Consider the following 27132-nt stretch of genomic DNA (forward strand, 5'->3'; position numbering starts at 1 on the left):
ATCCCCACCACTGCAGCCCAACGTGGGGCTGCCACCTCACCTCTCTCCCCAGCCCCAGGATGTGGGCAGTGGGCCTGAAGGTGGGGCCCTGGTGCTGTGCGAGAGCAGGAGGCATTTTTCTGGGGTCCTGGTTAACGTCCCTCATCACTGCCACCTGACCTGATGTCCTTTGTCTGCAGCCTGGGTGTCTGGATGCGGTGGAGGTGGCCCAGGGCTGTGACGGCCCCCTGGGGCTCACAGAGGCAGATGTAGAACCTGGCCACCTGCGGGCTGAAGCCCAGGACGTGTGCCATCAGCTGCTGGAAGGTCCATTCGGGCAGTGCCATGCCCAGGTATGGGTGGGGTGGGGGTGGTATCTGGCACCCAAGGGAAGGTGATAGAGAAGTGTCAGCAAGCTGGTCTGGCCCTGCCTGTGGGTTACCTTGGGCCATCTGTCAAACCCCCACCTCTCCATCCTTGGCTTTATCTCTGGGAAATGGCCCGCTCATATATGTAATCTCTGAGGTCCCTTCTGGGGCCGATCCGTTTGGTTATAAGTTATGGAGTGATGGAAGCAGGAGGTAGGGGGTGCTGGCTATTTGCTGAGGGGCCGTCCTTTCCTGCAGGTTTCCCCTGCTGAGTACCACGAGGCCTGTCTCTTTGCCTACTGCGCAGGGGCCATGGCAGGCAGCGGGCAAGAGGGGCGGCAGCAGGCTGTTTGTGCCACCTTTGCCAGCTATGCCCAGGCCTGTGCCAGGCGGCACATCCACATTCGCTGGAGGAAGCCTGGCTTCTGCGGTACTGCTCGGGCCTCCCCCCGCCGCGGGATTGATTGAGGGCCTCCCCACCCTGCGGGATTGACTGGGGTCTGGCGGGGGACTACAGCTCACTCCTGTGCCCACAGAGCGCCTGTGCCCCGGGGGCCAGCTCTACTCCGACTGCATCTCCCTCTGCCCACCCAGCTGCGAGGCGGTGGGTCAGGAAGAGGAGGAGTCCTGCAGGGAAGAGTGTGTGAGTGGCTGTGAGTGCCCGCGAGGCCTCTTCTGGAACGGCACCCTCTGTGTGCCTGCTGCCCGCTGCCCCTGCTACTACCGCCACCAGCGCTATGCACCCGGTGACACCGTGTGCCAGCTGTGTAACCCCTGGTGGGTCCTTGAGCCATGCTGGGGGTTGGTGGCCACGTGGTGCCCTCGGATCCCTCCCCTCTTTTCAACCTGCTTCCCCTAAGCCTCCAGCCCATTCCGGGTCTTCCTCTCGGAGACTGGGACTGCTGCTGGCATGGCTGATGGCCTTGCTGGCTGACCTCTACCCCTTCAGCAGGAGGGGCTTCCACGGGAGGGGAGGAACAAGGGCTTTTGGGGGGTCACCTCCAGCTCAGGGGTCATCTCCACCCCCTCAGGGTGGAGCTGATGCCAGAGCTCACTGTCTCACCCATGTATCCGCAGCGTGTGCAGGGATGGCCGCTGGCACTGTGCCCAGGCCCTATGCCCCGCCGAGTGTGCCGTGGGCGGGGACGGGCACTACCTCACCTTCGATGGGCGGAGCTACTCCTTCCGGGGTGGTCAAGGTTGCCGCTACAGCCTGGTGCAGGTGGGCAGAGGACGGCCTGCAGGGGTGGCACTCTGCCAGAGTAGGGGCACTCCTAGAGGGCACAGTGGGGCTGACTGTAAGGAAACCCCTAAATAAATAAGCGAAACCCAGAGTCTTCCCAGGAAAGGCCAAGGGAGGACCAACACTGGGGGCATGGCTGTCACAGGCCTCGAGGCCTCCCGCTGGGTTCTCACCTCCTCCCCAGCTTCCCTGTGAAAGTCCCTCTGTCATCACCACCCAGCCCAGGGCCGCTAACCAAAACCCATCTTCAGTCCTGTCTGCACAGATGGGACGGGCTGGGCTTGTTATAGACTACTTCATGCAAAACAACCTCAGGAGAAATAAGAGGCCCTGCTCCCACCCTAAACCTCCCTCAATGAAATGAGCTCACTTCTCAAGTTCAGGTGCAGGCCACGATTTTCCCAATCATCTGGGGTCCCCTGAGTGATCTCTCCATTGAACTATTGGACCATTCCCACTCCTCTCATAAGTAGTGATGGGGTGAGGAGGTCCTGGGAGCACAGTCCTCAGAGAGGCTGTGCCTGTCCATGGGGAGAGAAGAGGACAGTCATCTCCCCCAGCAAACACAGTCAAAGATGCATGTGTGTACACACACACACACACACAGGCTGCACCAAAACACAGAAATCTGCATGTGAGTGCACGCATGCGCGCACGCACACACACACGCACAGACTGCACACCAACACACAGAAATCTGCATGTGCGCACACGCATGCGTGCACATACACACACACACACACGTACACATACACACACAGGCTACAAACCAACACAGAGATCTGCATGTGTACACACACACACAGGCTACACACCAACACACAGAGACTTGTATGCATCCACACACATATACATGCACCCATGTACACACTTACAGAGATACAGACATACACATGACACACTCATGTATGTGCATGTAGATTTAGCATGTGTGTATACATGCACACACATATGGGAGAACATACATATCCATGAGGAGAAAAGAAAGGAGTCATCTCACCCCAACATGCAGACACGCACTTACCTGCACACACTCGTGAACACACAAACATGCACACACACCTCCACATGACACCTGTGTGCACACCCATGGCCCTGCACACACATACACACAGACATCCATGCATGCCGGCCCATGGTGAGGACGAAGCCCCTTACCTGGCAGAGAGTCTGGCTGGCCGGAAGGTGGGCAGCTGCCTCCGGGTGTGTGCTTGAAGGTGTTCCGTAGGGAAGGTCTCCAGAAGCCTCCCCGGAGGGGGTCGGCCCGCCTGGCCCCACCAAATTCCCCCTGCCTGCCCCAGGACTATGTGAAGGGACAGCTACTGATCCTACTGGAGCATGGGGCCTGCGACGCTGGGAGCTGCCTCCACGCCATCTCCGTCTCCCTGGAGGACACCCACATCCAGCTCAGGGACTCAGGTAGCCTCTGCTCTGCACTCTTGAGGCAGTCCCACGCCTCCTGTCACTGATCCCCCTCCACACTACCCTGCGGCTTTGGAGTCCAAACGCTCTTCCCCAGACTCCTGCACCTGAGCACACTGCCTCAACTTCCCCGGCCCTCTCATCTCTGAAGCAGACATACAGAGTCCTGAGGAGATGTTCCAAGGCATCTTCTGCCCCGTCCTGGGGTCAGATACAAGTCATGCAGCTATGAGGGCTTGAAAGGCCTCGAGGCGTGACCAGACCGGGCAGGCCACTCTCAGCAGGGTCCCTCCAACCCTCCCCAGCCAGCTCCTGGCTCGCCATCTAGCTCCTCCCACACACTGATCACGAGGGTGCGGGACTGGAAAATCTGTGTGCCAAGGGTAGTCCTTGGGCTGCAGGGGTAGGGAGCTCAGGTGGACACTCTAGTTGTCCCCAGCAGCCCACCCTGACATGGGACCTCCTACTTCCCACCCAACCTCCTTCCCTTCTGGCAGCCCTATCCTTCCACGTGCCCCACTCCCACCATCAGGCCCCCTGTTCCAGGAGCTGTGCTGGTCAATGGGCAGGATGTGGGCTTGCCCTGGATTGGCGCTGAGGGCCTCAGTGTGCGCCGAGCTTCCTCCGCCTTTCTGCTGCTGCGCTGGCCTGGGGCCCAGGTGCTCTGGGGACTCTCTGACCCTGCAGCCTACATCACCCTGGACCCCCGCCATGCCCACCAGGTGTGCCAGTGAGGCGGGTGTGTGGGGGAGCAAGGGTGCAGTGGGACTGCATTCAGCTGTCTTACGTGCGTGCCTGGGGCCCAGGTGCAGGGTCTGTGTGGCACCTTCACCCAGAACCAGCAGGACGACTTCCTGACACCAGCCGGAGATGTGGAAACTAGCATTGCTGCCTTTGCTAGCAAGTTCCAGGTGGCCGGCAAGGGAAGATGCCCCTCTGGAGACAGTGCCCTGCTCTTTCCCTGCACCACCCACTCCCAGTGCCACGCCTTCGCAGAGGCGGCCTGTGCCATCCTGCACAGCTCTGTCTTCCAGGTAGCTGGGTTGGGCTCCTCCCACATCCGTAAGATGGGCCAACACCTGCCCTGCCCTCCACCTGGGCTCTTGGGAGGATCAAGGGAGACCAGACAAGCCCAGAGGTGGTATTGGGGACCAAGGGGATGTAGACTCCGTGGAGGAGAAGTTGACCCATTTCCCCATCTCCTCCCAAGGAATGCCACAGGCTGGTGGACAAGGAGCCATTCTGTCTGCGCTGCCTGGCAGCCGTGTGTGGCTGTGACCCCGGCAGGGACTGCCTGTGCCCGGTGCTGTCTGCCTATGCGCGTCGCTGTGCCTGGGAAGGTGCCTCACCTCCCTAGAGGAACCAGACCCTCTGCCATAAGTTCCCTCAGCCCAGCCAACCCCACCCAGGCTCCTCTCCTCCTTCCTAGCCCATCCCCCTTCCAGGAATGGCTAGGGGCCCAGGGTGCATCTCTACCCTTGGCAGACTGCCGGGCTTTTCTTCCTGCAAAGGCACAGGGGGTGTAGGGTATGGGGTTCAGAGGGGGTGGAGAGAGCCAGCGGTGGCTATGCCCCTGACCTGTGTGTGTCCCTGTGCCCAGCTGTTATGTGTCCTGGTGGCCAGGAGTACTGAGAGTGTGCCCCAGCATGCGGTCAACACTGCGGGGAACCAGAGGACTGTGGAGAGCTGGGCAGCTGTGTGGCTGGTTGTAACTGTCCTCTGGGGCTGCTGTGGGACCCTGAGGGCCAGTGTGTGCCCCCCAGCTTGTGCCCCTGCCAGCTCGGAGCCCGTCGCTATGCCCCTGGCAGTGCCACCATGAAGGAGTGCAACCGCTGGTGAGGGCAGCGGCCTTTGGGGCAAGAGGAAGAATGTGGGGGTGAAGAGGTAGCTTGGGAGACAACGGGCGGGGTGTGCAGCCTTGTTGGTGGCAGCATGCACGCTGAGGGGGACAGAGTGCTGATCACTTCCCCTCGGTCGTAGGGCACTTTAGGGTCCATAAAGCACTTTCATGTGTATCATTTTATCTCGTTTACTTTCCTACCATAACCTCATAAAGTAAGAAGCGGAAAAATTGTTCCCATTTTGCAGATGAGGAAACTGAGCTCAGATAGGCTAAACAGCTTGCAGAGTCACACAGCTTGTTCACGAGAAGTGAAGTGAAGGCGGGTTATGGATCTGTGCAGGCAGGGCCAGGATCCAGGGCTTGGTGAAGGTGGGGGCCGAGGATGCAGGCTTCAGTGCAATCCCTCTCCTACCAGGGCTGGGAGTAGGGTCGTTCAATATCTCTGTCCTGCTCCAGAGCCTGGAGGATGGCGCTATTGGAGCTGGGACAGAAAGGGTGACAATGTCTATTCCAGGCATGTCAGTGTGCTGGAAACAGCCCAACTCCCTGTGCTGGTGACTGGGTGTTGGGAGCTGAGATGCTCAGGTCTCCAGCATCAGGGCTGGGTTTTCACTCAACATGATGGGATCTGGACACCTGGGAACCCAGTGTCTGGGTTCCTGAGATTCTCACCAGGTCAGACCAGGTTCCTGGAAGCTCGGACTTGCCTCTTACTCCTTCTCAACCTCCTGCAGCATCTGCCAGGAAAGGGGCCTCTGGAATTGCACGGCTCGCCGCTGCCCTCCACAGCAGGCATTCTGCCCCAGGGAGCTTGTCTATGCCCCTGGTGCCTGTTTCCTCACCTGTGACAGTCCCAGTGCCAATCACTCCTGCCCTGCAGGCAGTGCTGATGGCTGTGTCTGTCCACCAGGCACGGTGCTGCTGGTGAGTCCAAGAAGGAGCTGCGTCGGGGAACAGGATGGCCTTCCTTAAGCCAGGGCACTGCCCTGGTCCCCTCGCAACCCTGCATGGTGCCCTTTATCCCTGCCCTCTGCCCAGGACGAGCGCTGTGTGCCTCCTGACCTCTGTCCCTGCCGTCACAGTGGGCAGTGGTACCTGCCCAACGCCACCATCCAGGAAGACTGCAACGTTTGGTATGCCCAGCTGCCGTGACCTCCAACCCTTCGACCTTGTGGCCCATGGCTCCCCACACATCATCCTTTCCTCCACCAGAAGGGGTCGGGGCGGTGGGGGCTGGGGTATCCAGATTGGCCTGGGCCAGGGGAACCCTGCAGGACCCCTCCACGCTGAGGGCTGCTGAAATTGCCTGGAACCCGGACCAGCTGCCTCCCCTGGATCCAGCCCCCAGGGCCCTGTCCTCAGTGACTCTCTTTCCCCCACCTTGCCCATAGCATGTGCCGGGGCCGGCAGTGGCACTGCACAGGCCAGCGGTGTAGTGGGCGGTGCCAGGCTTCAGGCGCCCCCCACTATGTGACATTCGACGGACTGGCCTTCACCTTTCCTGGGGCCTGCGAGTATCTGCTGGTGCGAGAGGCCAGTGGCCTATTCACAGTCTCTGCCCAGAACCTGCCCTGTGGGGCCAGCGGTCTCACCTGCACCAAAGCGCTGGCCGTGCGACTGGAGGGCACTGTTGTGCACCTGCTCAGAGGTGGCTGCAACATTGAAGGGTGACATTGCCAGGGAGGGGCACACCTGTATGGCTTCCCAGCTGTGCAAGGTGGGCGGGGACGGGGTTCCCTGTGTTTGCTCACTGCTGGCCGGCTCCTTACTGGACTTGGCTGCCCTCCATGCCATGGGGTTGGTGCCTCTCCTCTTGGTTGGGACTCATAATACCAGAAGGCTCCCAGAAATTAAGTCCCAGAGAAGTCTAATGACGTGCCCAAGGTCACATAGGTAGAGAAGCAAAAGAAGGGCTGGACGGGGGAGCTAGAGAGCCTCATGAGGATCTGGAGGACCCTTTCCTCCAGGCTGGGCCTGAATGCCTCTCTTCCTCTACAGGCCGGGCAGTGACGGTGAATGGGGTGAGCGTGATGCCCCCCAAGGTCTACACAGGCCCCAGGCTGAGCCTGCATCGTGCTGGCCTCTTCCTGCTGCTCTCGACCCGCCTGGGCCTCACCCTGCTCTGGGATGGAGGTCAGGCCCCTGCCCTCCCTCAACAATTGGAGCCGTGCTCCGCCTTAGCACCATAGGGTTGGACTCACCCTAACTTCTTTCTCCCAACGCCTGACCCTCCCTCCTCCTGGTCTCCCTCCACTGAGCCCCTGACACCTCCACAGGGCAGATTTCCAGGCTGAGAGCTAGGCTGACAGCCAGGCTAGGACCCTGAGCTCTCACCTTACCTCCCTGCCTGGCTGGCACTCGCCCTGCCCCGTGCCCAGCCCAGTGCCACCCCTACCTCCCAGTCCATGCAGGAGGTCCGAGTTTCCAAATTAGGTTTTTGGCCAGGTGCAGTGGCTCACAACTGTAATCCCAGCACTTTGGGAGGCTGAGGCGAGCAGATCCCTTGAGCCCAGGGCTTTGAGACCAGCCTGGGTTGAACATGGCAAGACTCCCTGTCTACAAAAAATACAAAAATTAGCTGGGCGCGGTGGTGCGCATCTGAAATCTCAGCTACCTGGGAGCTAAGATGGGAGGATTGCTTGAGCCTGGGAGGTCAAGGCTGCAGTGAGCCGTGATCACCCCACTGCACTCTGCCTGGGCAATAGAGCGAGAAAAAAAAAATTTTTAAATTAGGTTTTCATAATTATCTTTTTCATCATTATGAAAGCAATCCTTCCACACCAAGGGAAACATTGAGAAAATATCAAGTTTTAGAAAGGCGAAATGAAAATAAATCTCCTAACTTCCCATCACCCATATAAGCAGTTGGCTTATATGTTATATCTAACCGCTTCTGCGGAACTGAGGGAAACCCAGATAACCCCTATATGGACTTGGCTCTGAGCCGCTGGGCCACCCTCCCAGCCTGCCGCCACCGAGGCTGGTGCTGCTGGGCCTCACAGTCCATCCCGGAGTCTGGTTTCCCGGAATCTGACCTGATGGAGAATTTCCCTCCCCCTCAGCCCTTGGCTTGGTGTTAGTTAGGAAAATAGGCTCCCACTTCCCACCTTGAGCCCCCCAAATGTAGGTCTCTTCATTTATCATCGCCAATCATCCCCCCACAAAAGAGGTAACCATACCCCCTGGTGGGGGTGGCACCTGGTGGTGGTAAAACAGACCCTGAGTCTTCTGGCCCAGATAAGGGCTGGTGGGGTCACTTTTAACCATGCTGCCACCAGGGACTCGGGTCCTGGTGCAACTGTCCCCTCAGTTCCGTGGTCGCGTGGCTGGGCTGTGTGGTGACTTTGATGGAGATGCCAGTAATGATCTGCGGAGCCGCCAGGGTGTCCCGGATCCCACAGCTGAACTGGCCGCCCACTCCTGGCACCTCAGCCCCCTCTGCCCTGAGCCAGGAGACCTGCCACACCCCTGCACAGTGAGTGCAGGCGGGAAAGCAGGAAGGGAGGTTCCCAGAGGCAGGGCTGGGGAGGGTGTCCGCTGGTCCACTGTGCTGGAGACGCCACCCTCTGCCTTCAGATGAACACACACCGGGCTGGCTGGGCTCGGGCCCGCTGCGGGGCGCTCCTGCAGCCGCTCTTCGCATCATGCCACGCGGAGGTCCCCCCGCAGCAGCACTATGAGTGGTGCCTGTATGACGCCTGCGGGTAAGGAGGGGCCAACCTGGAGTGGGGTAGAGGTGGGGGTGCCGGGACTGAATGCTTCCTCCCACAGCTGCGACTCAGGGGGTGACTGTGAGTGCCTCTGTTCGGCCATTGCCACCTACGCAGATGAGTGTGCCCAGCATGGGCACCACGTGCGCTGGCGTAGCCAGGAGCTCTGCCGTGAGTGTGCCCCGCCCTCAGTTCCCAATGCTAAATCCTGCCACTGCCACAGGCTCCGCTTCTTGAAAGAGCTTCTCCTGTCCCACAAGATGGCCGTTCATTCATTCAAGGGCAAGCTGTGCATTGAGTGCTTACTCTGTGCCAGACACTTTTCTAGATGAGCCATATATGCAAGAACGGCTGCCGAGTAGAGCTGACATGGTACACATCGGCCCAGGGGGGGTCTTGCTCAAGGTCTACACCAGACACCCCCTGCCCTCCATGGTGGTCACCTTGGCCAGCCAGCCTGGTGTGGCTGCATCCTTTTGCCCTTGTGCCTCAGTGATCCAAGGCTCTCTCCTCTCCACCCAGCCCTGCAGTGTGAAGGGGGACAGATATATGAGGCCTGTGGCCCCACGTGTCCCCCCACCTGCCATGAGCAGCATCCTGAGCCCGGGTGGCACTGCCAGGTGGTGGCCTGCGTGGAGGGCTGCTTCTGCCCCGAGGGGACTCTGCTGCACGGTGTGTAGAGTGACAAAGGGCAGAGGGGAGGGGCACTGAGACTGGGAAGGGGCCACTGTGCCCTTTTGCTCTGAGCCCTGCACTCTGTGACCTCAGAAGGAGCCTGCTTGGAGCCAGCTTCCTGCCCCTGTGAGTGGGGCCGCAACTCCTTCCCGCCGGGGTCTGTGCTGCAGAAGGACTGCGGGAACTGGTGAGTGGGGAGGTCACCTTGGGGGGGACCTATTGAGGGAGCACTGGGCCAAGCCCAGCCTGTGGCTGATCCCAGGACACTGTGTGCTCAGCACGTGCCAGGAAGGTCAATGGCATTGTGGGGGTGACGGTGGCCACTGTGAGGAGCTTGTGCCTGCTTGTGCAGAGGGAGAGGCCCTGTGCCAAGAGAATGGGCACTGTGTGCCCCATGGGTGGCTTTGTGACAACCAGGACGACTGTGGCAATGGCTCTGATGAGGAGGGTGAGTGTCTTTGCCCGTGTGTGGAAGCGACAGGGTTGGTCAGTCCTTGCACATGTAACTGAGTTTCCTGGGGCCAAGGCAGCTGTCCTGGAGTGGCTTCTTTAGCTGCTGCTTCCATTGCCAGGGGCTACCTGTGGCTTGGAGGGATGACGGGAAGGGAGGGTGTTCTGGTCCCTCTGGGGTTCAGGGCTTCTCTGGGCCCCTACAGCAGCGTCCTGAGCCTGCGTGCTTGCCTCGTGCTAGGTTGTGCCGCCCCAGGCTGTGGGGAGGGGCAGATGACTTGCAGCTCCGGCCAATGCCTGCCCCTGGCCCTGCTCTGTGACGGCCAGGATGACTGTGGAGATGGCACGAATGAGCAGGGCTGCCCGTGCCCCCAGGGCTTGCTGGCCTGTGCCGATGGACGCTGCCTGCCCCCGGCCCTGCTCTGCGATGGGCATCCTGACTGTCCGGACGCTGCCGACGAGGAGTCCTGTCTGGGTGAGTTGTCCCTGCCCTGGACGCCAGCCCATCCGGCACTCCCTCCCGCAAGGCCCATCTCCTCAAGAGCCCCGACTTCACCTCCCCCCTCCTTTGCCAGGTTCCTGCTATGAAGTTGGTCCTGAGGGTGTGGGAGTTGGGGCACCCCAAACAGTAAGAGTACAGGGCAGTGCCCCAGGGCCAGCTCTTCTTTTCTGGCTGCAGGGCAGGTGACCTGCGTCCCCGGGGAGGTGTCCTGTGTCGATGGCACCTGCCTGGGGTCCATCCAGCTGTGTGACGGAGTCTGGGACTGCCCAGATGGAGCTAATGAGGGGCCCGGACACTGCCCCCTACCTTCTCTGCCCACGCCTCCTGCCGGCACCTTGCCTGGCCCCTCCCCTGGCTCCTTGGACACGGAGTCAAGTCCCCTGGCCAGCGCCAGCCCTGGTGAGTCTCCTGGAGGAAAGAGGTGGGAAAGCTGGTGGCCAGAAGCCTGGGCGAGAGGGGCATGGAAGCCTCGGAGAGAGGCATTTGTGGCGCTGCTCTGGGTTGGGAAGGAGCAGGGCGCAGTGGGAGACACCCGAAGACGCTGGAATGAATGAAGTGAAGGGCGTTGGAAAGAGTCTACACTCTTTCCTGGCATTCAAGGCCTCCCTCCCAGCTGCAGGGAGTCTCATGGAAATTCTTGGCCCAGGGGAGAGCTTTGGGAAAACCAACAGGGCGGCAAAATGCAGGAGGGATTGTTCTCGGGAAGGGGCTGCAGGTGGGTTAGGGCCAGGCCCAGGAAATGGCCAAGGGACTTGGAGCAGGGAGGGGAGCGGCGGCGGAGGTGGAAGGACGGACCTGGGCGCGGTTGGGGGTGGGAGGGCGCTCGCCGGCAGAGGATCCAGCGCGGACGCTCCCCGCAGCGCCGCCCTGCGGCCCCTTCGAGTTTCGGTGCGGCAGCGGCGAGTGCACCCCGCGGGGCTGGCGCTGCGACCAGGAGGAAGACTGCGCCGACGGCAGCGACGAGCGCGGCTGCGGAGGGCCCTGCGCGCCGCACCACGCGCCCTGCGCCCGCGGCCGTCACTGCGTGTCCCCCGAGCAGCTGTGCGACGGCGTGCGGCAGTGTCCCGACGGCTCGGACGAGGGCCCCCACGCCTGCGGTGAGGCTCCCGCGCCCCCGGCCGTGCGCGGCCCCCCGCTGGCCAAGCTGGCAGGCCCACCTCTTCCCGAGCACCATCCCCACCTTCGCCTCCTGAGGCACAGGTGGGCGCGGCAGCTAGAGCGATTTAGGTTTGGGGGCATCCGAGGCTGGGCCACGTTTGCGTTCCTTTGATCTTTTTCGGGAAACTTTATTTGAAAATTTTTTACCCTCCCACGTAGGCCCAGGGGAGAGAAGAAAGGGGCTTTGTCTTTCCCCACACTTGGCCGAGAAGGGATAAGAGGGTGGGCAGAGGCTCTGCGGGGATGGGGAGTGTGTCTGTTTGGAGGGGTCCCGCCCTCAGCGTTTCCCCACCAGACCTGAGCAGACCCTTTGTGTCACTGCAAGCCAGCCCTTCGGGTCCTGTCTACCTCCCGCTATAGGGAGCTGTCCACAGGCCCCAGCTCCTCCCAGGCTGGCCTGTCTGGCCGCCTCCCACCCGCCTTCCTGCCCCTCTGCAGGGAGAGGGCAGGAGGGGACAGGAGCGGAGCAGGACACATCTCACGGTGCCCGCAGGCTCCACCCAGCTGCCTCCGTGCCCTGGCCTCTTTCCCTGTGGTGTGGCTCCGGGGGTGTGCCTGACCCCTGAGCAGCTCTGTGATGGGATCCCAGACTGTCCCCAGGGCGAGGACGAGCTGGACTGCGGTGAGGACGCTTTGTTCCCTGAGGGAGGCCCCGCTGGCTGGGCCCGGGACACAGCTCGCACCCCCCTGCTCACTGTGTTTTCTCTCCTCTTCTTTCCCAGGGGGGCTGCCAGCCCTTGGAGGCCCCAACGGGACAGGTCTTCCCTGCCCAGAATACACCTGCCCCAATGGCACCTGCATAGGCTTCCAGCTGGTGAGGGTGGGAGTGGGTGGTAGAGGTGGCAGTGCCATGTTGCCTCCCAGCACAGGAGCCCTGACCCCACTCCCTCCCCAGGTGTGTGACGGGCAGCCTGACTGTGGAGGGCCAGGACAGGTGGGCCCCTCCCCAGAAGAGCAGGGTTGTGGGGCCTGGGGCCCCTGGAGCCCATGGGGGCCCTGCAGCCGGACATGTGGGCCCGGGGGGCAGGGCCGGAGCCACCGCTGCTCCCCACTCGGCCTCCTGGTGCTACAGAACTGCCCAGGGCCTGAGCACCAGTCTCAGGCCTGCTTCACGGCAGCCTGCCCAGGTGAGGGGCTGGGGTGGTGGGGCCTGGATAGAGGAAGGGAGAAGAAGGCCACTAGGCCTTCAGCCCTCCTGCATGGTCCCCACTGCCTGCCCTGTCCCCCTGCCTCACAGTGGACGGTGAATGGAGCGCCTGGTCCCCCTGGTCTGTGTGCTCTGAGCCGTGCAGGGGCACCATGACGCGGCAACGGCAGTGCCACCCACCCCAGAATGGGGGCCGCACCTGCGCTGCACTGCCCGGAGGCCCGCACATCACCCGCCAGACCAGTGAGTTGAAGAGAGGATGGTGCTGCTGGTGGGAGGCCGTCCTCTCTGCAGAGCTCCCTTCCCTGACCTCTGACCTCTGCTTCCGGCTTCTCTCAGAGCCTTGCCCTCAGGACGGCTGCCCCAATGCCACCTGCTCTAGGGAGCTGATGTTCCAGCCCTGTGCCCCCTGCCCACTGACCTGTGATGACATCTCTGGCCAGGTCATGTGCCCACCTGATCGGCCCTGCAGCAGCCCTGGTAAGGGGACTCTGGGCTCAGGCGCTGGCTCGAGGGTGTGGGTCTGTGGCAACAGCCCTCTGCATGGAAGCCTCACCCTGGGCCCCCTCTAGGCTGCTGGTGCCCAGAAGGGCAGGTGCTGGGCAGCAAGGGGTGGTGTGTGTGGCCTTGGCAGTGCCCCTGCCTGGTGGACGGCACCCGCTACTGGCCCGGGCAACGCATCAAGGCCGACTGTCGGCTCTGCATCTGCCGAGACGGACGGCCCCGACGCTGCCGACTCAACCCGGACTGTGCTGGTGAGGCCCTTCCCTCAGGGTCCCTAGTCCTCTCCCTGGACCGCCCAGCTGCGCATCCACCACCTCCTTCAGGCTCTGACTGTTGGCCCTCCCTTAGTGGACTGTGGCTGGTCCTCCTGGTCACCCTGGGCTGAGTGCCTGGGCCCCTGTGGAAGCCAGAGCATCCAGTGGTCCTTCCGGAGCCCCAACAACCCCCGCCCCTCTGGCCGAGGTCGCCAGTGCCGTGGCATCCACCGCAAGGCACGCAGGTGCTCTGTTCCCCACCCACCGGGGGACCTGCAGGGACCTTGACCCGCACCCCACCTCCCACTTAGGAAGCTTCCTGTGTGCCCCTCCCCCATCCACCACACATCCCCAATTCGGAACCCCTGCCCTGTGCCCCTACCCGTCTAAACCCTAGGAGTCCCAGAACCTCTTTGGGGACCCCTGGCCTTCCCCTTCTCTGGTTTTATGCCCTCTAGGTCTTGAAGGTGGGTAGAGGTAGACGGAGCCCGCAGATGCAGCTTCACAAACTCAGCTTGAATTCCTGGGCTGAGGCTTGCAGGGGGCTCTTGCCATAGCGGCCTCCCCAGCCCCCTCTGGGACCCACGGCGCTGGCTGCAGCGCTGGCACAAATTGCTTCCCTGGCTTTCTTCTGGGCCAGTTGCAATGTCTCAGGTGCAGGGGCAGAGTGGGCTTAGAGGGTGACCAGATGTCTCAGTTTGCCCAGGACTTCCTCAGTTTTATCACAGAAAGTCCCAAGTCCTGGGAATGTCCTCAATCCAGGCGAACCAGGAGAGTTGTTTACCCCAAGCGAGCCACTTCACCAGGCCAGGGACATCCTCCCTTCTCAGGTGCCAGACGGAGCCCTGTGAGGGGTGTGAGCATCAGGGCCAGGTCCACCGTGTCGGGGAACGCTGGCGTGGGGACCCCTGCAGGGTGTGCCAGTGTCTGCACAACCTCACCGCACGCTGCTCACCCTACTGCCCGCTCGGCAGCTGCCCCCAGGTGAGGGCACTGGAGTGTGTGGTGGGCAGAGCTGGAGGGGGTGTGGAGGCTGGTGGAATGGGTTGGAGATAGGCAGGCGGCCTGACCTCTGTGCCTCTGCAGGGCTGAGTCTTGGTGGAGGGGACGGGAGAATCATGCTGCCACTGTGCCCTACCTGGTGAGTGTGCCTGGGGAATGACAGGGAAGTCCCGGGGGGAGGACAATCGGCGGGGTCTTTGAGAGGGAACCAGGGGCACTGAGCGGGGGTGGCTGGATACCCCAGCCTCAGGGTGGCGGGAAGCCTGAGTTCTGCATGTCAAGGGAAGGAGGGGACCTCGGGGTGGGAAGGCTTCTTTCTGCCCTCCGTCTCCATCCGCCCTGCCTTCCTGTTCTTTGGGGGCTTTCTGCCTCCCCCATGGTGCCACCTTTGAGGTGCTCTCTTTCCTCTCGTTCTGCTCAGATCTGCTTCCTCTGGTTGCTTTTCTTTTCCTCTTAGAACAGGCAAGACAGAGTTAAGTTGGACTTTTCAAAAGTATCTTTGCCTGAAAATGAGTTATAAATGAAACAGGAAAATACAAAGGCTTGAAATGGATGCATTTATGGGTCCAGGTTTTCTTCCCTCCCCTCCCCTCCCCTCCCCTCCCCTCCCCTCCCCTCCCCTCCCCTCCCCTCCCCTCCCCTCCCCTTCTCTCCTCTCCCCTCCCCTCCCCTCCGCTCCCCTCCCCTTCTCTTCTTTCTGACAGGGTCTCACTCTGACGCCCAGGCTGGAGTGCAGTGGTGTGATCTCGGCTCACTGCAACCTCTGCCTCCTGGCTTCAAGTGATTCTCATGCTTCAGCCTCCCGACTAGCTGGGGTTAGACATGCACCACCATGCCCAGCTAATTTTTGTATTTTTAGTAGAGACAGAGTTTTGCCACATTGGTCAGGCTGCAGCTTTCTTATCCTAAAAGTGCATCCACGGGTTGCTGAGGTTAAAGCAGAGCCAGCATACTCAGCTGCACAGGTTGTTCACTGTACAAGTTAGCTGGTGATTGGGACCCAGACTCCAGCCCACAGAGCTGCTTTCATCCAGAGGCAGCCCCTTTCTAATGCCCATGAAGGTGCCTTTTTGGTGTCAGCACCCCTGGATTAGGAACTGCAGTTGCTGGGTCCTGGGCTGAAAGTAGTTTCAGGCTGGCAGTTTTACTCTATGTTCTCTAAATATTCAGTGGACGTGAAAGCCCCCGATTCACACCAAGGGAAGGAGGAGGGACCTTTCCCAGCTAGGGGATTGTTCCTGGGAAGTCAGCAGGGAGAAAGTGCTCTAGGAAGTGGGGAGAGGCCTGAATGCTCGGCCAAGAACTGTGAGCCTCTCGGTCTCTGTCTCCTGACCCTGAAGTCTCCTCCCACAGGAGAGAACCAGACAGTCCAGCCCACGGCCACTCCTGCCGCAGCTCCGGCTCCCAGTCCCCAGATCAGATTCCCTTTGGCCACTTACATTCTGCCTCCGCCAGGAGGTAAGGGCCATATGCTGTGGAGTGCAGTGCTGAGAGGGGCCATGCTGCCCAGGGGTTGTCCAACCTGGGAGGGGAAACAGGCCCTCGGGGACATCCTCCTTGCCCTGCACACTGTGGATGGTCATCCTAAGGATCTGGGAGTCATCCTATCGTAAGTTGCCCCTCTTGACTCTTCCCTTCCTGGGCTAAAGTCACCCATGTGGGCCTTTCACATCCCCTAGCTCCCCGTGCGACTTCCTAACCGTGTCCCTGCAGGCTCCTGCCGCCCTGTGTCCTCCCCCACTCCAGCCTGTCTCTCTCTTCTGCACCCAGACCCCTGCTATTCTCCCCTGGGGCTGGCCGGACTGGCTGAGGGGAGTCTGCATGCATCGTCCCAGCAGCTGGAACACCCCACCCGGGCTGCCTTTCTGGGGACTCCCACCCAGGGGCCCGGCCCTCAGGGATGGCAGGCTGGAGGGGATGCTTATGCCAGGTGGCACACTCGGCCCCATTACCTGCAGCTGGACCTGCTTCAGCCCCGGAACCTCACTGGTCAGTGAGGAGGGCAGTGCTTGAGGGGGAGGCAGTGATGATGGGTGGGCGGCAGGTGTAGCTCCTTCAGCTCTGACCTCTGCTCTTGGCCTGGCCCCTCCCTCCCCAGGCATCATCGTGCCGGAGACTGGCTCCTCCAACGCATATGCCACCAGCTTCTCACTCCAGTTCAGCAGCAATGGTCTACACTGGCATGACTATCATGACATCCTGCCTGGCATCTTGTCCCTGCCCAAGGTACCACCTGCCCAAGGCCGATGGGGCCAGCGGCCCACCATGCCCTTTTGTGGGTTCCATAGTCTTTGTCCCCAAGGGCCTTCCAGTCTCCCCAAGGGGCATGGCCTGCATTCGATGCTTGTTGAATACCTGGTGAGTAGCAGGGACTGTGCTCTGTGGAGCTGAGGCTTGGGTGCCACTGTCACATGGATGCTGGAAACCATCCAAGTGGCTCAGACTCAGCAGGTGTGTGAAGCCTGCAAGGGAGAGAGCGTGGGGAGACACCGAGTTCACTGAGGGCCTCCGGGAGCCCAGACCCACGCAGGTCTTCGTGGAGAGCAGCCTGGGCACAGCCTCCCACTCAGGAGACAAACCGCACGAAGCAGTAGGAATCAGTCCATGCTGTGTGTTAAGTCTCAACTGTTTCAGGAGCACCTGCTCTGTGCCAGGTGCCGAGCCAGGCCCTGGGGACACAGCAGTGAACAGGACCTGGCCTTTGCCCTAGAGGCACCTCCAGCTTAGCGGGAGGAGCTCAGTCCAGGACCAGCCCCCTCCAGGCTTGAGAGCCCAAATGCCTACTGCCAGGGTGGGGGGCATGGCTCTGGGAGGGGCCGTGAAAACTGGGGAAAAAGTGGGGTCACTCAAAGTCATGAGGTCAGCCTGAGAAAGAGGTGAAGCTGTCATCAGCATCCTCTCCCAGCAGCTTTTCCCCAGAGACTGGGACGACCTGGACCCTGCCGTATGGACTTTCGGCCGCATGGTGCAGGCGAGGTTTGTCCGGGTGTGGCCCCCCGATGTCCACCACAGCGATGTCCCCCTGCAGGTGGAGCTGCTGGGCTGCGAGCCAGGTACAGGTTGTACGGGGGTGGGCAGGGCAGGAGAGAGAGGGGCTGTGGGAAGAGCCCTGAGCCATACGTCCTCCACACAGGGTCCCCACCGGCACCTCTGTGCCCAGGGGTTGGACTCCGCTGTGCCAGTGGTGAGTGTGTCCTGAGAGGGGGCCCGTGTGACGGTGTTCTGGACTGCGAGGATGGCTCGGATGAGGAGGGCTGTGTGTTGCTGCCTGAGGGCACTGGCAGGTATACTGTGGCCGGCTGTGCAGCTCACGCCCTTGGCCTGGCCTTCAAGGGGACAGCCATGTGGGAGGGCCCGGCACTGCCTTCACCCCCAAGGTGCCCAGACCCTGCATGCTGAGGAGCTGCAGCCAGGTGCCTTCAAGGCCCTTTCCCACCTGGATTCTAGGATTCCCTGCCTTTCTCATAGTTGATTCAGGGGTTCTCCAGGTGTGGGCCCTGAACCAGCAGCATCGGCAGCACCTGGAGCTTGTTAGAAGGGCAGGTTCTCGGGCCCGCCCAGACCTGCAGGGTTGGGGCGCAGCAATGTGAGTCTTACAAGCCCCTCAGGTGATTCTAACCCATGGTCAAGTTGGGAGCTACGGTTGGGAACATCGCCTTTGTCCAGCCTCAGTGGGCAGAGTCCTTCCTGAAAGCCCACCCCAGCAAAGACCCCAGGCCCGGCAAAAGCACACTGACGCCCCTGCCTGGAAGGGGGGCACTGGTGCTGGGAGGGCCCCTGGAGCCCTTTTGGCTATTTTTCTCCCCAGATTCCATTCCACAGCCAAGACCCTGGCCCTCTCCTCCGCCCAGCCGGGGCAGCTGCCGCACTGGCCCAGGGAGGTGAGTGTGGAGCCTTGGGCCCAGAGGGTGGAGTGGGGGGACAGGGACCTCGCCTCATGGCCTCACCAGCCCTGCTCCTGCACCAGCTGGCGGCATCTCCCCTCTCCGCAGCATTTCCTCCTGTGTGTTCCCTGGTACTGCTCTCAGGAGCCTTGCCGGTGCCTGGCAGAGGGCTGGGGGCTGGGGCAACACAGAGATGCAGAGACGTGCAGGCAGAGCGAGGGCCCAGAGGGGTTTGGGGACAAGAGAAGCCTGTACCCCTGATAGGGAGCTTATGCCCACGGGGCAGGCACCAGGGCATCTGGTGCTCAGAGCCGAAAAGAGCCCTGTGCCCCGGTCCCCAGGGGCCTCCTGGACAAGACTTGAGGGCTGGAGAGGGGTGTCTATAGTGTGGAGAAGGCGCGGAGCACCTTGCCACCTGGAATAGCCTGGTCAGCAACCCAGAGTGTGTGGGTGGGGTAGGGGATAGGGGGGGACACGTGCATTGGGTGGGGGAAGGGGAGTTTGAGGGGCAAGAGCTGAAATGGATCACCCTGGTGGGCTGCTGAGAACGAGGTCCCCGAGCTCCTTGAGGGCAGTGGGCTGGTGCCTGGAAGGGCAGTTGCATCCTCAGCTCTGTCCCGGGCTGCGGGGGAGGAAGATGGACAGGAAGCAGTGCTGGGACTGTGAGCGCCCAGGCTGTATCCTCAGGGGATGGGAGCTGCCCTCAGGGCCTGGGGCTGTGCAGGGTGATGAGCCTTCTCCCTCTGCAGGGCCTGGCAGAGACTGAGCACTGGCCTCCCGGGCAGGAATCCCCCACGTCCCCGACAGGTGTGTGCACAGACTCCAGGCCTCCTCCCCAAACCCTTGTCCCACCTGTTCTTCCAGAGCCAGGGGCAGTTACATCTCAGGGGTTCAAATCTCCTGACCCCTGACTTCCCCACAACCGAGAGAGTCATGGGGTTGGCTCAGGGAGGAGACACTGGTCACTTTGGACATGGCCAGGTCCTGCCTCTGCCCACCCCCTGGGATTCCAAGGTATGTGGCTGTAGGTTGGCGGGGCGGGTAGCTCCAGGCCAGCTCCCAGGACTGAGCCTGTGCCCTGTAATGTGGCTGCCTCCCCAGATGCCTGGTCAGGACAGGTCTCCCCCATGGGGGTGGGAGGCCACTTGGCTCCAGCCTGCACTCGCTCTGCTCACCATCCATGGAGCCAGGCCCCCCTTTCTGAAGCGTTTGCTGGCATCAGATGTCTTAAGTGGGCACGGGAGTTGGATGTGGTCACCAAGTTGGCACACTTCTATATAAGAAAGGAAGGGGCTCTGCCTGGTTGTGAACTGGCCTCCCTGGAGCTACCTGATTATTCACCTGCCTGCTAGCCAGCAGAGAGCTGCCTCCTGGAGGGCCTGCTGTCCTGTGGGGATGGGGGGGTGGTAAGAGGGCTTTTGGTGTGGGTGAGTTCCTGCCCTCATTTCTAGCCCCTATGGGCAGGACCTGGGTGAGGCTTGGGGCAGCAGGGGCTGGAGAGGAAGGAGGGCGAGGGTGCCAGGTCTGCTCTTTCATTCTGGCTCATCCTCCCCTGGGCCTCAGCTTTTCCCCATCTGTGACACTAGGAGGCCTTATAGACAACTGTGACCCCTCCCTGTGAGTTCTGATGGAAGTTATTCAGAACCTGGCCGGACTGTTTCTGTGTCTTTTGTGAAAAGCAGACAAAGCAATTGATGCCACCCCTCAGATCCATCACATGCAGACCCATGGGATACATTCTAATTTCATTCTCAGTCTGATTCTATAAAAAAAAAAAAAAAAAAAAAAAAAAAGGCTGTCTTTGAATGCATCTCTTGCCAGAAAATGAGACTCTTAACCCTTTTCACTGTAGCTGCCAGGAAGCCCAAAATCAGTTTGTTGTTGTTGTTTGTTTACAGCAGAAACAATGAACTCACCCTGGGTCTCTGGTAGTGTTTACTCCCTCTGCTGCTGTGTTAAAATGACCTCAGTTCTTTGTCTCCCTAAATATCTTACTTTATGGTGAGTTTGAACTGGGAAGTTGCCATGTGTTTCTTCTTGGGAATAGAATAAAAATCTCAGATCAAAACAAGTCTTCTACTTTCAGCCAAAGTCCTTGTGCTCCTTGGATGTTTTTGATCCGAGGCCTCTCAGAAGGCATCAAATGCTTTGTCTGCTTTTCACAAAAGATACAGAAACAGCCCAGCCAGGTTCTGAATAACTTCCATCAGAACTCATAGGGAGGGGCCACAGTTGTCTATAAGGCCTCCCAGTGTCACAGATGGGGAAAAGCTGAGGCCCAGGCAGGTGGCACGGTGAGGCCCAGGGGAGGATGAGCCAGAATCAAAGAGCAGCCCTGGCGCCCTCACCCTCCTTCCTCTCCAGCCCCTGCTGCCCCAAGCCTGGTCCGTGGCACCTGTGATTACTCTGCACCACCAAGAAGCCTGGGATACCCTCTTGAGGGCCCCCACCTTCCTTTCCTGGGAAGGGGAGCTGGGCAAGCCTCACCTCCCTCCACCTACACCCACAGAGACAAGGCCCGTGAGTCCTGGCCCAGCCTCCGGGGTGCCTCACCATGGGGAATCTGCAGATGGTGACCACCACCCCCATATCCCAGATGGAGGCCAGGACCCTGCCACCAGGTATGGCAGCTGTGACGGTGCTGCCCCCACACCCTGTGACTCCAGCGACCCCTGCTGGTAAGACGCCAAGCCCTTCTACGTGTGTGCAAAGGCTCTGTAAGCCCACCTTCCTTGTGAGGGGGACAGAGGCCCTTTGTTCAAGGTCACACAGCTCAAGGTCATTTTGGGGAGGACCCGAGTTTCCTAGCCCACTTTACCCTTTTTCTATTATCCCAAGATAGGCAGAGTGAGGCATAGCAGATGCCAAGAGGAGGGAGGTTGGGGGCTTCAGGGAGGTGACAAAGGAGAAAGGACAGGACAGGCCAAGTGACCAGTCAGCTGGCTGTGGTGGTGCCCACAGGCCAGAGCGTCGCCCCAGGGCCCTTCCCACCTGTGCAGTGTGGCACCGGCCAGACGCCCTGTGAGGTGCTGGGCTGCGTGGAACAGGCGCAGGTGTGTGATGGCAGGGAGGATTGCCTCGACGGCTCCGACGAGAGGCACTGTGGTGAGCTGCTGGAGGGCCTGCTGTCCTATGGGTAGGGGGTGGCACTTATCCTTCAGTGTAGGAAAGTGTCTGCCCTCATTTGTAGCTCATATTGGAAAGGATCTGGGAGAGGCTTGGGCAGCAGGGAATGGAGAAAATGGGTAAAAACAGGAGTGTGTGTGTCTTTGGGGGTGGTCAAGACCGGGAATAGGATAGGCCTTGGGTCTCAGCCTATTTTATAAAACCTGTTTGACCTTTGAAGAGACTCATCTACTCACTCACCCATCCAACAGTCTACCTACCCCTCTATCCATCCATCCATCCACCCACCCACCCATCCATCCACCCACCCACACACCCACCCACCCACCCCCCACCCCTCTATCCATGTATTCATCAGCCACCCATCCATCTGTCTACTCACCCTCCCATCCACTAACCCACCCACTCACCCACCCCCTCATCCCCCCACCCCCCCACCCCCCACCCCCACCCCTCTATCCATGTATTCATCAGCCACCCATCATCCATCTGCCTACTCACAAATCTGTCCATCAATCCATCCACTCATCCAGCCAGCCACCATGCATCTATCTACCCAACCATCCATCTATTCACCCATCCATCTCAATCCACCTACCTATCCCTCTATCCATGTATTCATCAGCCACCCATCCATCCATCCATCCACCCACCCATCCGTCCACCCATCCATCCATTCATCTATCCACCCATCCCTCTATCCATTCATCTATCAGCCACCCATCCATCCACCCACCCCTCTATCCATTCATCTATCAGCCACCCATCCATCCACCCATCGATTCATCTACCCACTCCTCTATTCATCCATTCATCAGCTACCCATGCATCCGCCTACTCACTCATCTACCCATCCATCCATCCACCCATCCATCCATTCACTCACCTACGCATACACCCATCCATGCATCCATTCATCCACCCATCTATCCACCCATCTATCCATCTACCCACCTATATATCCATCCATTCATTTATTCATCCATCCATCCATGCAAAGTAGATCACTGTGATCAAAGCTCAGTCTTCCAATCATGGCCAAAGAAATCCAATGTTAATCAGTCACAAGAAGGGCCAGCCCAGGGAGTATGCATTCAGGAAGAAGGTACCTAAGCATCTAGAATCTCTGTGTGAGAGCCTGTGTAGACCCAAGACTCCATGATCTCACCAACACGTAGTGGAAGGAAGCCTGCTCTGGGCGTGGGATGCAGGAGGCATCAGGAGGAAGCGGGGGAGGCCGGGGGCTCCAGTCAGCAAGCTCACTTTGGCTCTTGGCCTGAGAAGGGGCTGAGTGTATCATTCAGCCAGGAATCTACTTATGTGGCTCCCTTCTCTCCCTGCCTTGTGGGCAGCGAGCACTGTGCCCTTCATGGTGCCTACCACGGCCCTGTCTGGGCTTCCAGCCTCAAGGGCCCTCTGTTCCCCGAGCCAGCTGAGCTGTGGCAGCGGGGAGTGTCTGTCTGCTGAGCAGCGCTGTGACCTGCGGCCTGACTGTCAGGATGGCTCGGACGAGGATGGCTGTGGTATGTGCCAGCCAGGGCAGGGGCAGCCCTGAGGGCCCCCTCCTGCATGAGCCCCTCTGAGCCCCGGCCCCCGTGCCCCCGCAGTGGACTGCGTGCTGGCCCCCTGGTCTGTCTGGAGCAGCTGCAGCCGCAGCTGTGGCCTGGGCCTCACCTTCCAGCGCCAGGAGCTGCTGCGGCCTCCTCTGCCAGGGGGCAGCTGCCCACGTGACCGGTTCTGAAGCCAGTCCTGCTTCGTGCAGTCCTGCCCAGGTAGCCCTGCACCCCAGCCTTCCCTCGGCAAAGCCCCTGCTCCCAGAGGGAGGTGGGGAACCCCCCACCCAGTCTCCTCAGGAACCTTCAGGTGGGAAACCTGGGGTGGGTTTCCATCTGAGAGCCTCCCGGCCAGCCCTGCCCTCCTTTCCTACCTGAGCCGAGACTCAGGTTCTCGTGTATAGCCTGGAAATAATGGTCATTCCTGCCTCAGAAGGCACTGGAAGGATTAAGGGAGATGGCGTGTGGGGGTGTTTGGAGCCGGGCCTCAGGTGTCAGCCAGCTGTGCCACTTGTCCCTGGGTGCCATGCTGAAGGCCTTGTCACTCTTTGATTCCATCGATCCAAGGGAGTGGCCCTCACCCACTTCTGTGCATGGCAGAGAGGGGCTTCCCACACGGGGCATCTTTCAGCCCCACCCTGGCTCCTCCCTGGCTGTGGTGGTCCTACAACTGCCGTCAGGGCAGCTCTCCCCAGGATCCCCGCAGTCCCGGCCCCTTCCCAGGGAGCAGAGCTTTTGTCCTGGGAGGCACCTAGAGCCCTTTCTCCAGGCACCTGCCACCTAGGGGAGGTTTCCTGGGACAGAAGAGGAGCTGTGGAACGCCCAGGGCAGGGCCCTTGGCTGCCTCGCTGGCCGCTGCCCAGGCCGGGGGAGGAGGGGAGCCGTGGCCGTGGCCACTCTCTCATAGCCTGTGTCTCCTGGACCCTCCTGGTGGAGCCACATGCTGCCTTCCCCAACAGTGGCTGGGGCGTGGGCCCCGTGGGAGGCCTGGGGACCCTGCAGCGTCTCCTGCGGGGGTGGCCATCAGAGTCGCCGGAGAAGCTGTGTGGACCCCCCACCCAAGAACGGCGGTGCCCCCTGCCCCAGGGCCTCCCAAGAGAGGGCACCCTGCGGCTTGCAGCCCTGCTCAGGTGGCACAGGTAAGGGGGAGCTGGGCTGGGGACAGGGAGGGAGCACTGTGGTCATGGGGCGGTTGGGCCTCCCAACACCTAGGCTCACCTGGTGCCCATCTCCCACCAGACTGCGAGCTGGGCCGTGTGTATGTGAGTGCCGATCTGTGCCAGAAGGGTCTGGTGCCCCCGTGCCCACCCTCCTGCCTGGATCCCAAGGCCAACAGAAGCTGCAGTGGGCATTGTGTGGAAGGTGAGGCAGACCTGGCCTGCAGAGGGACTGTGGGGTGCCCACACAGGCCCACCAGCCCCCAGTCTCCAGCCTCTCCTCCCTGCCGTGCCCCTTGGGGCTGAGTGCCCTCTTCCACATACTCCCAGGATGCCGCTGTCCCCCGGGGCTCCTTCTGCATGACACTCGCTGCCTGCCTCTCTCTGAGTGCCCCTGCCTGGTGGGCGAAGAGCTGAAGTGGCCAGGGGTGTCCTTCCTCCTGGGCAACTGCAGCCAATGGTGAGGGCGGCCGCACCAGGGAGGGCACTGTCCCGGGGTCTCCCCAGCCCTGACCGGTTCCTCAGCCTCTCCCTCCCCTGCAGCATGTGTGAGAAGGGGGAGTTGCTGTGCCAACCAGGGGGCTGCCCCCTGCCCTGCGGCTGGTCAGCCTGGTCTTCCTGGGCTCCCTGCGACCGCTCCTGTGGCTCCGGAGTGAGGGCTAGGTTCAGGTGTGCGACAGGGGTGGTCGGAGGTGTGAGAAGGAGTGGTGGGGCCCAGGGAGGCGAGGAGCCAGGCCAGCCCTGAGGGGGCGATAGTGGGAAGATGGCGGACAGGGGATGAAGGATGAAGAAGGTGGGAGTGAGGGCAGGGAGAGAGCAGAGCGGGTGCTCAGGGCTGCCTCTCTCCCCAGGTCTCCCTCCAACCCTGCGGCAGCCTGGGGGGGTGCCCCGTGTGAAGGTGACCGGCAGGAACTGCAGGGCTGCCACACAGAGTGTGGGACAGGTATAGCCGGGAGCCTGGGTGCAGGAGCTCCCCCTTCCTCCTCCCAGTTCTGTACCCTGAGAACACACGGGATGGGACCCACTGACCACTCTACGTGGGGGATTGGTAACACCTCCGCAGTCTGAGAGGCAGCCCTTGAACGGGCCTTGGTGGAGGGGCTTTGATGGGGAGAGGCAGAGACTCCCGCCCAGACTACCCGGGCGCCAGGAGCAGGCAACTGCAGAGCTGGGCGGGAGAGGTGAGGCTGGTGGGTTGAGGGAGGCCAGCAGCAACATTTAGAGGCCAGATGAAGGTGCCAGACGGTTTCCCTCTTTCCACACACCGGGTGCTTCTCAGACGGTGCCTGTGCCAGTGGAGGTCTCTGCAGAGCAGGCGCAGCCTCACTGGTGTGCAGGGCAATGGGACGAGGTGGGCAATGGGACGAGGTGGGCAATGGGGAAGAAAGAGGAGTGGGGGAGGGGAGGGGGGAGAGGCAGGGTGCATCCAGGGGGTCTGGGCCAGGCTCTTGCAGTAGGAGGGAAAGAGGGGCCAGTGGAGAGTGGCTGGTGGGACATTGACAGTGTCCACAGGGACTCTTAATCAGTTTCTGGCATAGAAGGATCAGGAAGCGTTGATCTGGGGGAAACATGAGGATTGGTGGTGGTCCTGCTGAGGTGCTGTCTGAGTCCAGGAGAGAGATGTGGGAATGTAGTTGAGCCCAGGTTCACAGGAGGCTCCGTGTCTGGCTCCTGAGGGGGAGAAGTGGGGCTGGAGGCCGGGTGCAGTGGCCCATGCCGATCATTCCAGCACATTGGGAGGCCAAGGTGGGAGGATTGCTTGAGGCCAGGAGTTCAAGACCAGCCTGGGCAACATAGAGAGACCCCATCTCTTAAAAAAAAAAATTAAAAATGTAGCTGCTCGTGGTGGCGCATGCCTGTGGTCCCAGCTCCTCGGGAGGCTGAGATGGGAGATCACATGAGCTTCGGAGGTAGAGACTGCAGCAAGCTATAAGCATGCCACTGCACTCCAGCTGACAGATCCTGTCCTCAACCCCCCAAAAAAGCAGAAAAAAGGTGGGGCTGGAAAGTGGGGGTCCCAGCAAGTGAGCTGAGAAGGGGCAGAGGCTGCACCCTGAGCCCAGAGCAGCCTCCCTCCTCCTTGTGAGCCCTCTTCTGCCCACCTAGTTTCTCAGACGTAACCCAGGCTCCCCGACCCTCCCCAGCCCTGCCAGAAAAGGCCTTTGCACAAATGGTGTGTCCTGTTCCCCCCTCCACAGAGGTGCTGGGCTGGACGCCCTGGACTTCCTGGTCCTCCTGCTCCCAGAGCTGCCTTGCCCCTGGAGGGGGCCCCGGCTGGCGCAGTCGTTCCCGACTCTGCCTCAGCCCTGGGGATTCATCCTGCCAAGGAGAGGCCACCCAGGAGGAGCCCTGCAGCCCCCCTGTATGCCCAGGTATCCCCCTTGGGCCCAGGGGTGGCTCGGACACTGGGGTAGGATGAGGAGCAAAGAAGAATGCCCTTGATTCAGTTCTAGACACCTGGGAGGGGCCAAGGGTTGGAGCAAACCTGGCTATTGTCCTTAAGTCTCTCCCACCCCAGTCATCGCGCAGGAAGCCAGCCTGAGTGGTAGATGTAGGTGGGGGCTGGGGGCTGCAGTTAAGACCCTGCAAGCTATGCAGCTCCAGCCCCACGATGCCCTATCCTGGACTGTCTTTGCCGTGCCGGTATCTGTGACTCTGGATTGGGCTCTTCCTGGCAGTGCCAAGCGTCTGGGGTCTGTGGGCTCCCTGGTCCACTTGCTCAGCCCCCTGTGATGGAGGCATCCAGACACGCGGGCGCAGCTGCTCCAGCTTGGCTCCAGGGGACACCATGTGCCCAGGACCCCACAGTCAGACAAGGGACTGCAACACGCAGCCCTGCACAGGTACCAGACTCCCTGCCTATTTTCCAGCGGGCCTCCCTGGCCCAGCTCCTGGGGATTTTGACCTTTCCCCCACCCTCACCTTCGCCCATCACTGCCCTCTGACTCCATGCCAGGTAATGCCTGGAGCTAAGGGAGCCTGGGATTTCCTGTGTCTCCTCTAGCTCCCTGCCTCTCCCACCTGCCACCGGGGACCAGGTCCCAGCAGCTGTGGCCCCTCAGCCCTTTGCTCTTCTTTGGTGGAGGCAGGCCTCCTTCCCCAGAGAACGGGCTCCCCGAGGGAGTCAGACTGGCCTTCCTTAGGGCAGAACACAC

The 27132-nt window shown here is 61.0% G+C and overlaps 1 protein-coding gene across 1 annotated transcript in view; it reads left to right on the plus strand.

Moving 5' to 3' along the window:
• LOC129041660 (SCO-spondin-like) overlaps window positions 1–27132 on the plus strand; it is a 59075-nt gene that overhangs the window by 5107 nt on the left and 26836 nt on the right. Inside the window, 50 exon segments of the mRNA XM_054497092.1 lie at window positions 180–332; window positions 606–777; window positions 884–1124; window positions 1425–1569; window positions 2892–3009; window positions 3559–3734; window positions 3819–4046; window positions 4223–4388; window positions 4613–4847; window positions 5590–5779; window positions 5894–5988; window positions 6247–6503; window positions 6854–6988; window positions 8134–8330; window positions 8432–8559; window positions 8627–8736; window positions 9088–9237; window positions 9334–9427; window positions 9519–9688; window positions 9932–10165; window positions 10370–10591; window positions 11053–11289; window positions 11844–11972; window positions 12073–12164; window positions 12246–12477; window positions 12588–12740; window positions 12837–12977; window positions 13070–13252; window positions 13350–13500; window positions 14086–14239; window positions 14342–14396; window positions 15611–15715; window positions 16028–16246; window positions 16356–16483; window positions 17166–17310; window positions 17391–17541; window positions 18066–18138; window positions 18891–18948; window positions 20651–20705; window positions 20707–20819; window positions 21103–21246; window positions 22620–22790; window positions 22875–23039; window positions 23780–23959; window positions 24060–24182; window positions 24308–24437; window positions 24521–24646; window positions 24829–24920; window positions 26176–26349; window positions 26656–26820. Coding sequence (XP_054353067.1) covers window positions 180–332; window positions 606–777; window positions 884–1124; window positions 1425–1569; window positions 2892–3009; window positions 3559–3734; window positions 3819–4046; window positions 4223–4388; window positions 4613–4847; window positions 5590–5779; window positions 5894–5988; window positions 6247–6503; window positions 6854–6988; window positions 8134–8330; window positions 8432–8559; window positions 8627–8736; window positions 9088–9237; window positions 9334–9427; window positions 9519–9688; window positions 9932–10165; window positions 10370–10591; window positions 11053–11289; window positions 11844–11972; window positions 12073–12164; window positions 12246–12477; window positions 12588–12740; window positions 12837–12977; window positions 13070–13252; window positions 13350–13500; window positions 14086–14239; window positions 14342–14396; window positions 15611–15715; window positions 16028–16246; window positions 16356–16483; window positions 17166–17310; window positions 17391–17541; window positions 18066–18138; window positions 18891–18948; window positions 20651–20705; window positions 20707–20819; window positions 21103–21246; window positions 22620–22790; window positions 22875–23039; window positions 23780–23959; window positions 24060–24182; window positions 24308–24437; window positions 24521–24646; window positions 24829–24920; window positions 26176–26349; window positions 26656–26820 — 7660 coding nt within the window.

The sequence above is a fragment of the Pongo pygmaeus genome, chromosome 6 (assembly GCF_028885625.2).
Source record: "Pongo pygmaeus isolate AG05252 chromosome 6, NHGRI_mPonPyg2-v2.0_pri, whole genome shotgun sequence".
NCBI lineage: Eukaryota > Metazoa > Chordata > Mammalia > Primates > Hominidae > Pongo > Pongo pygmaeus.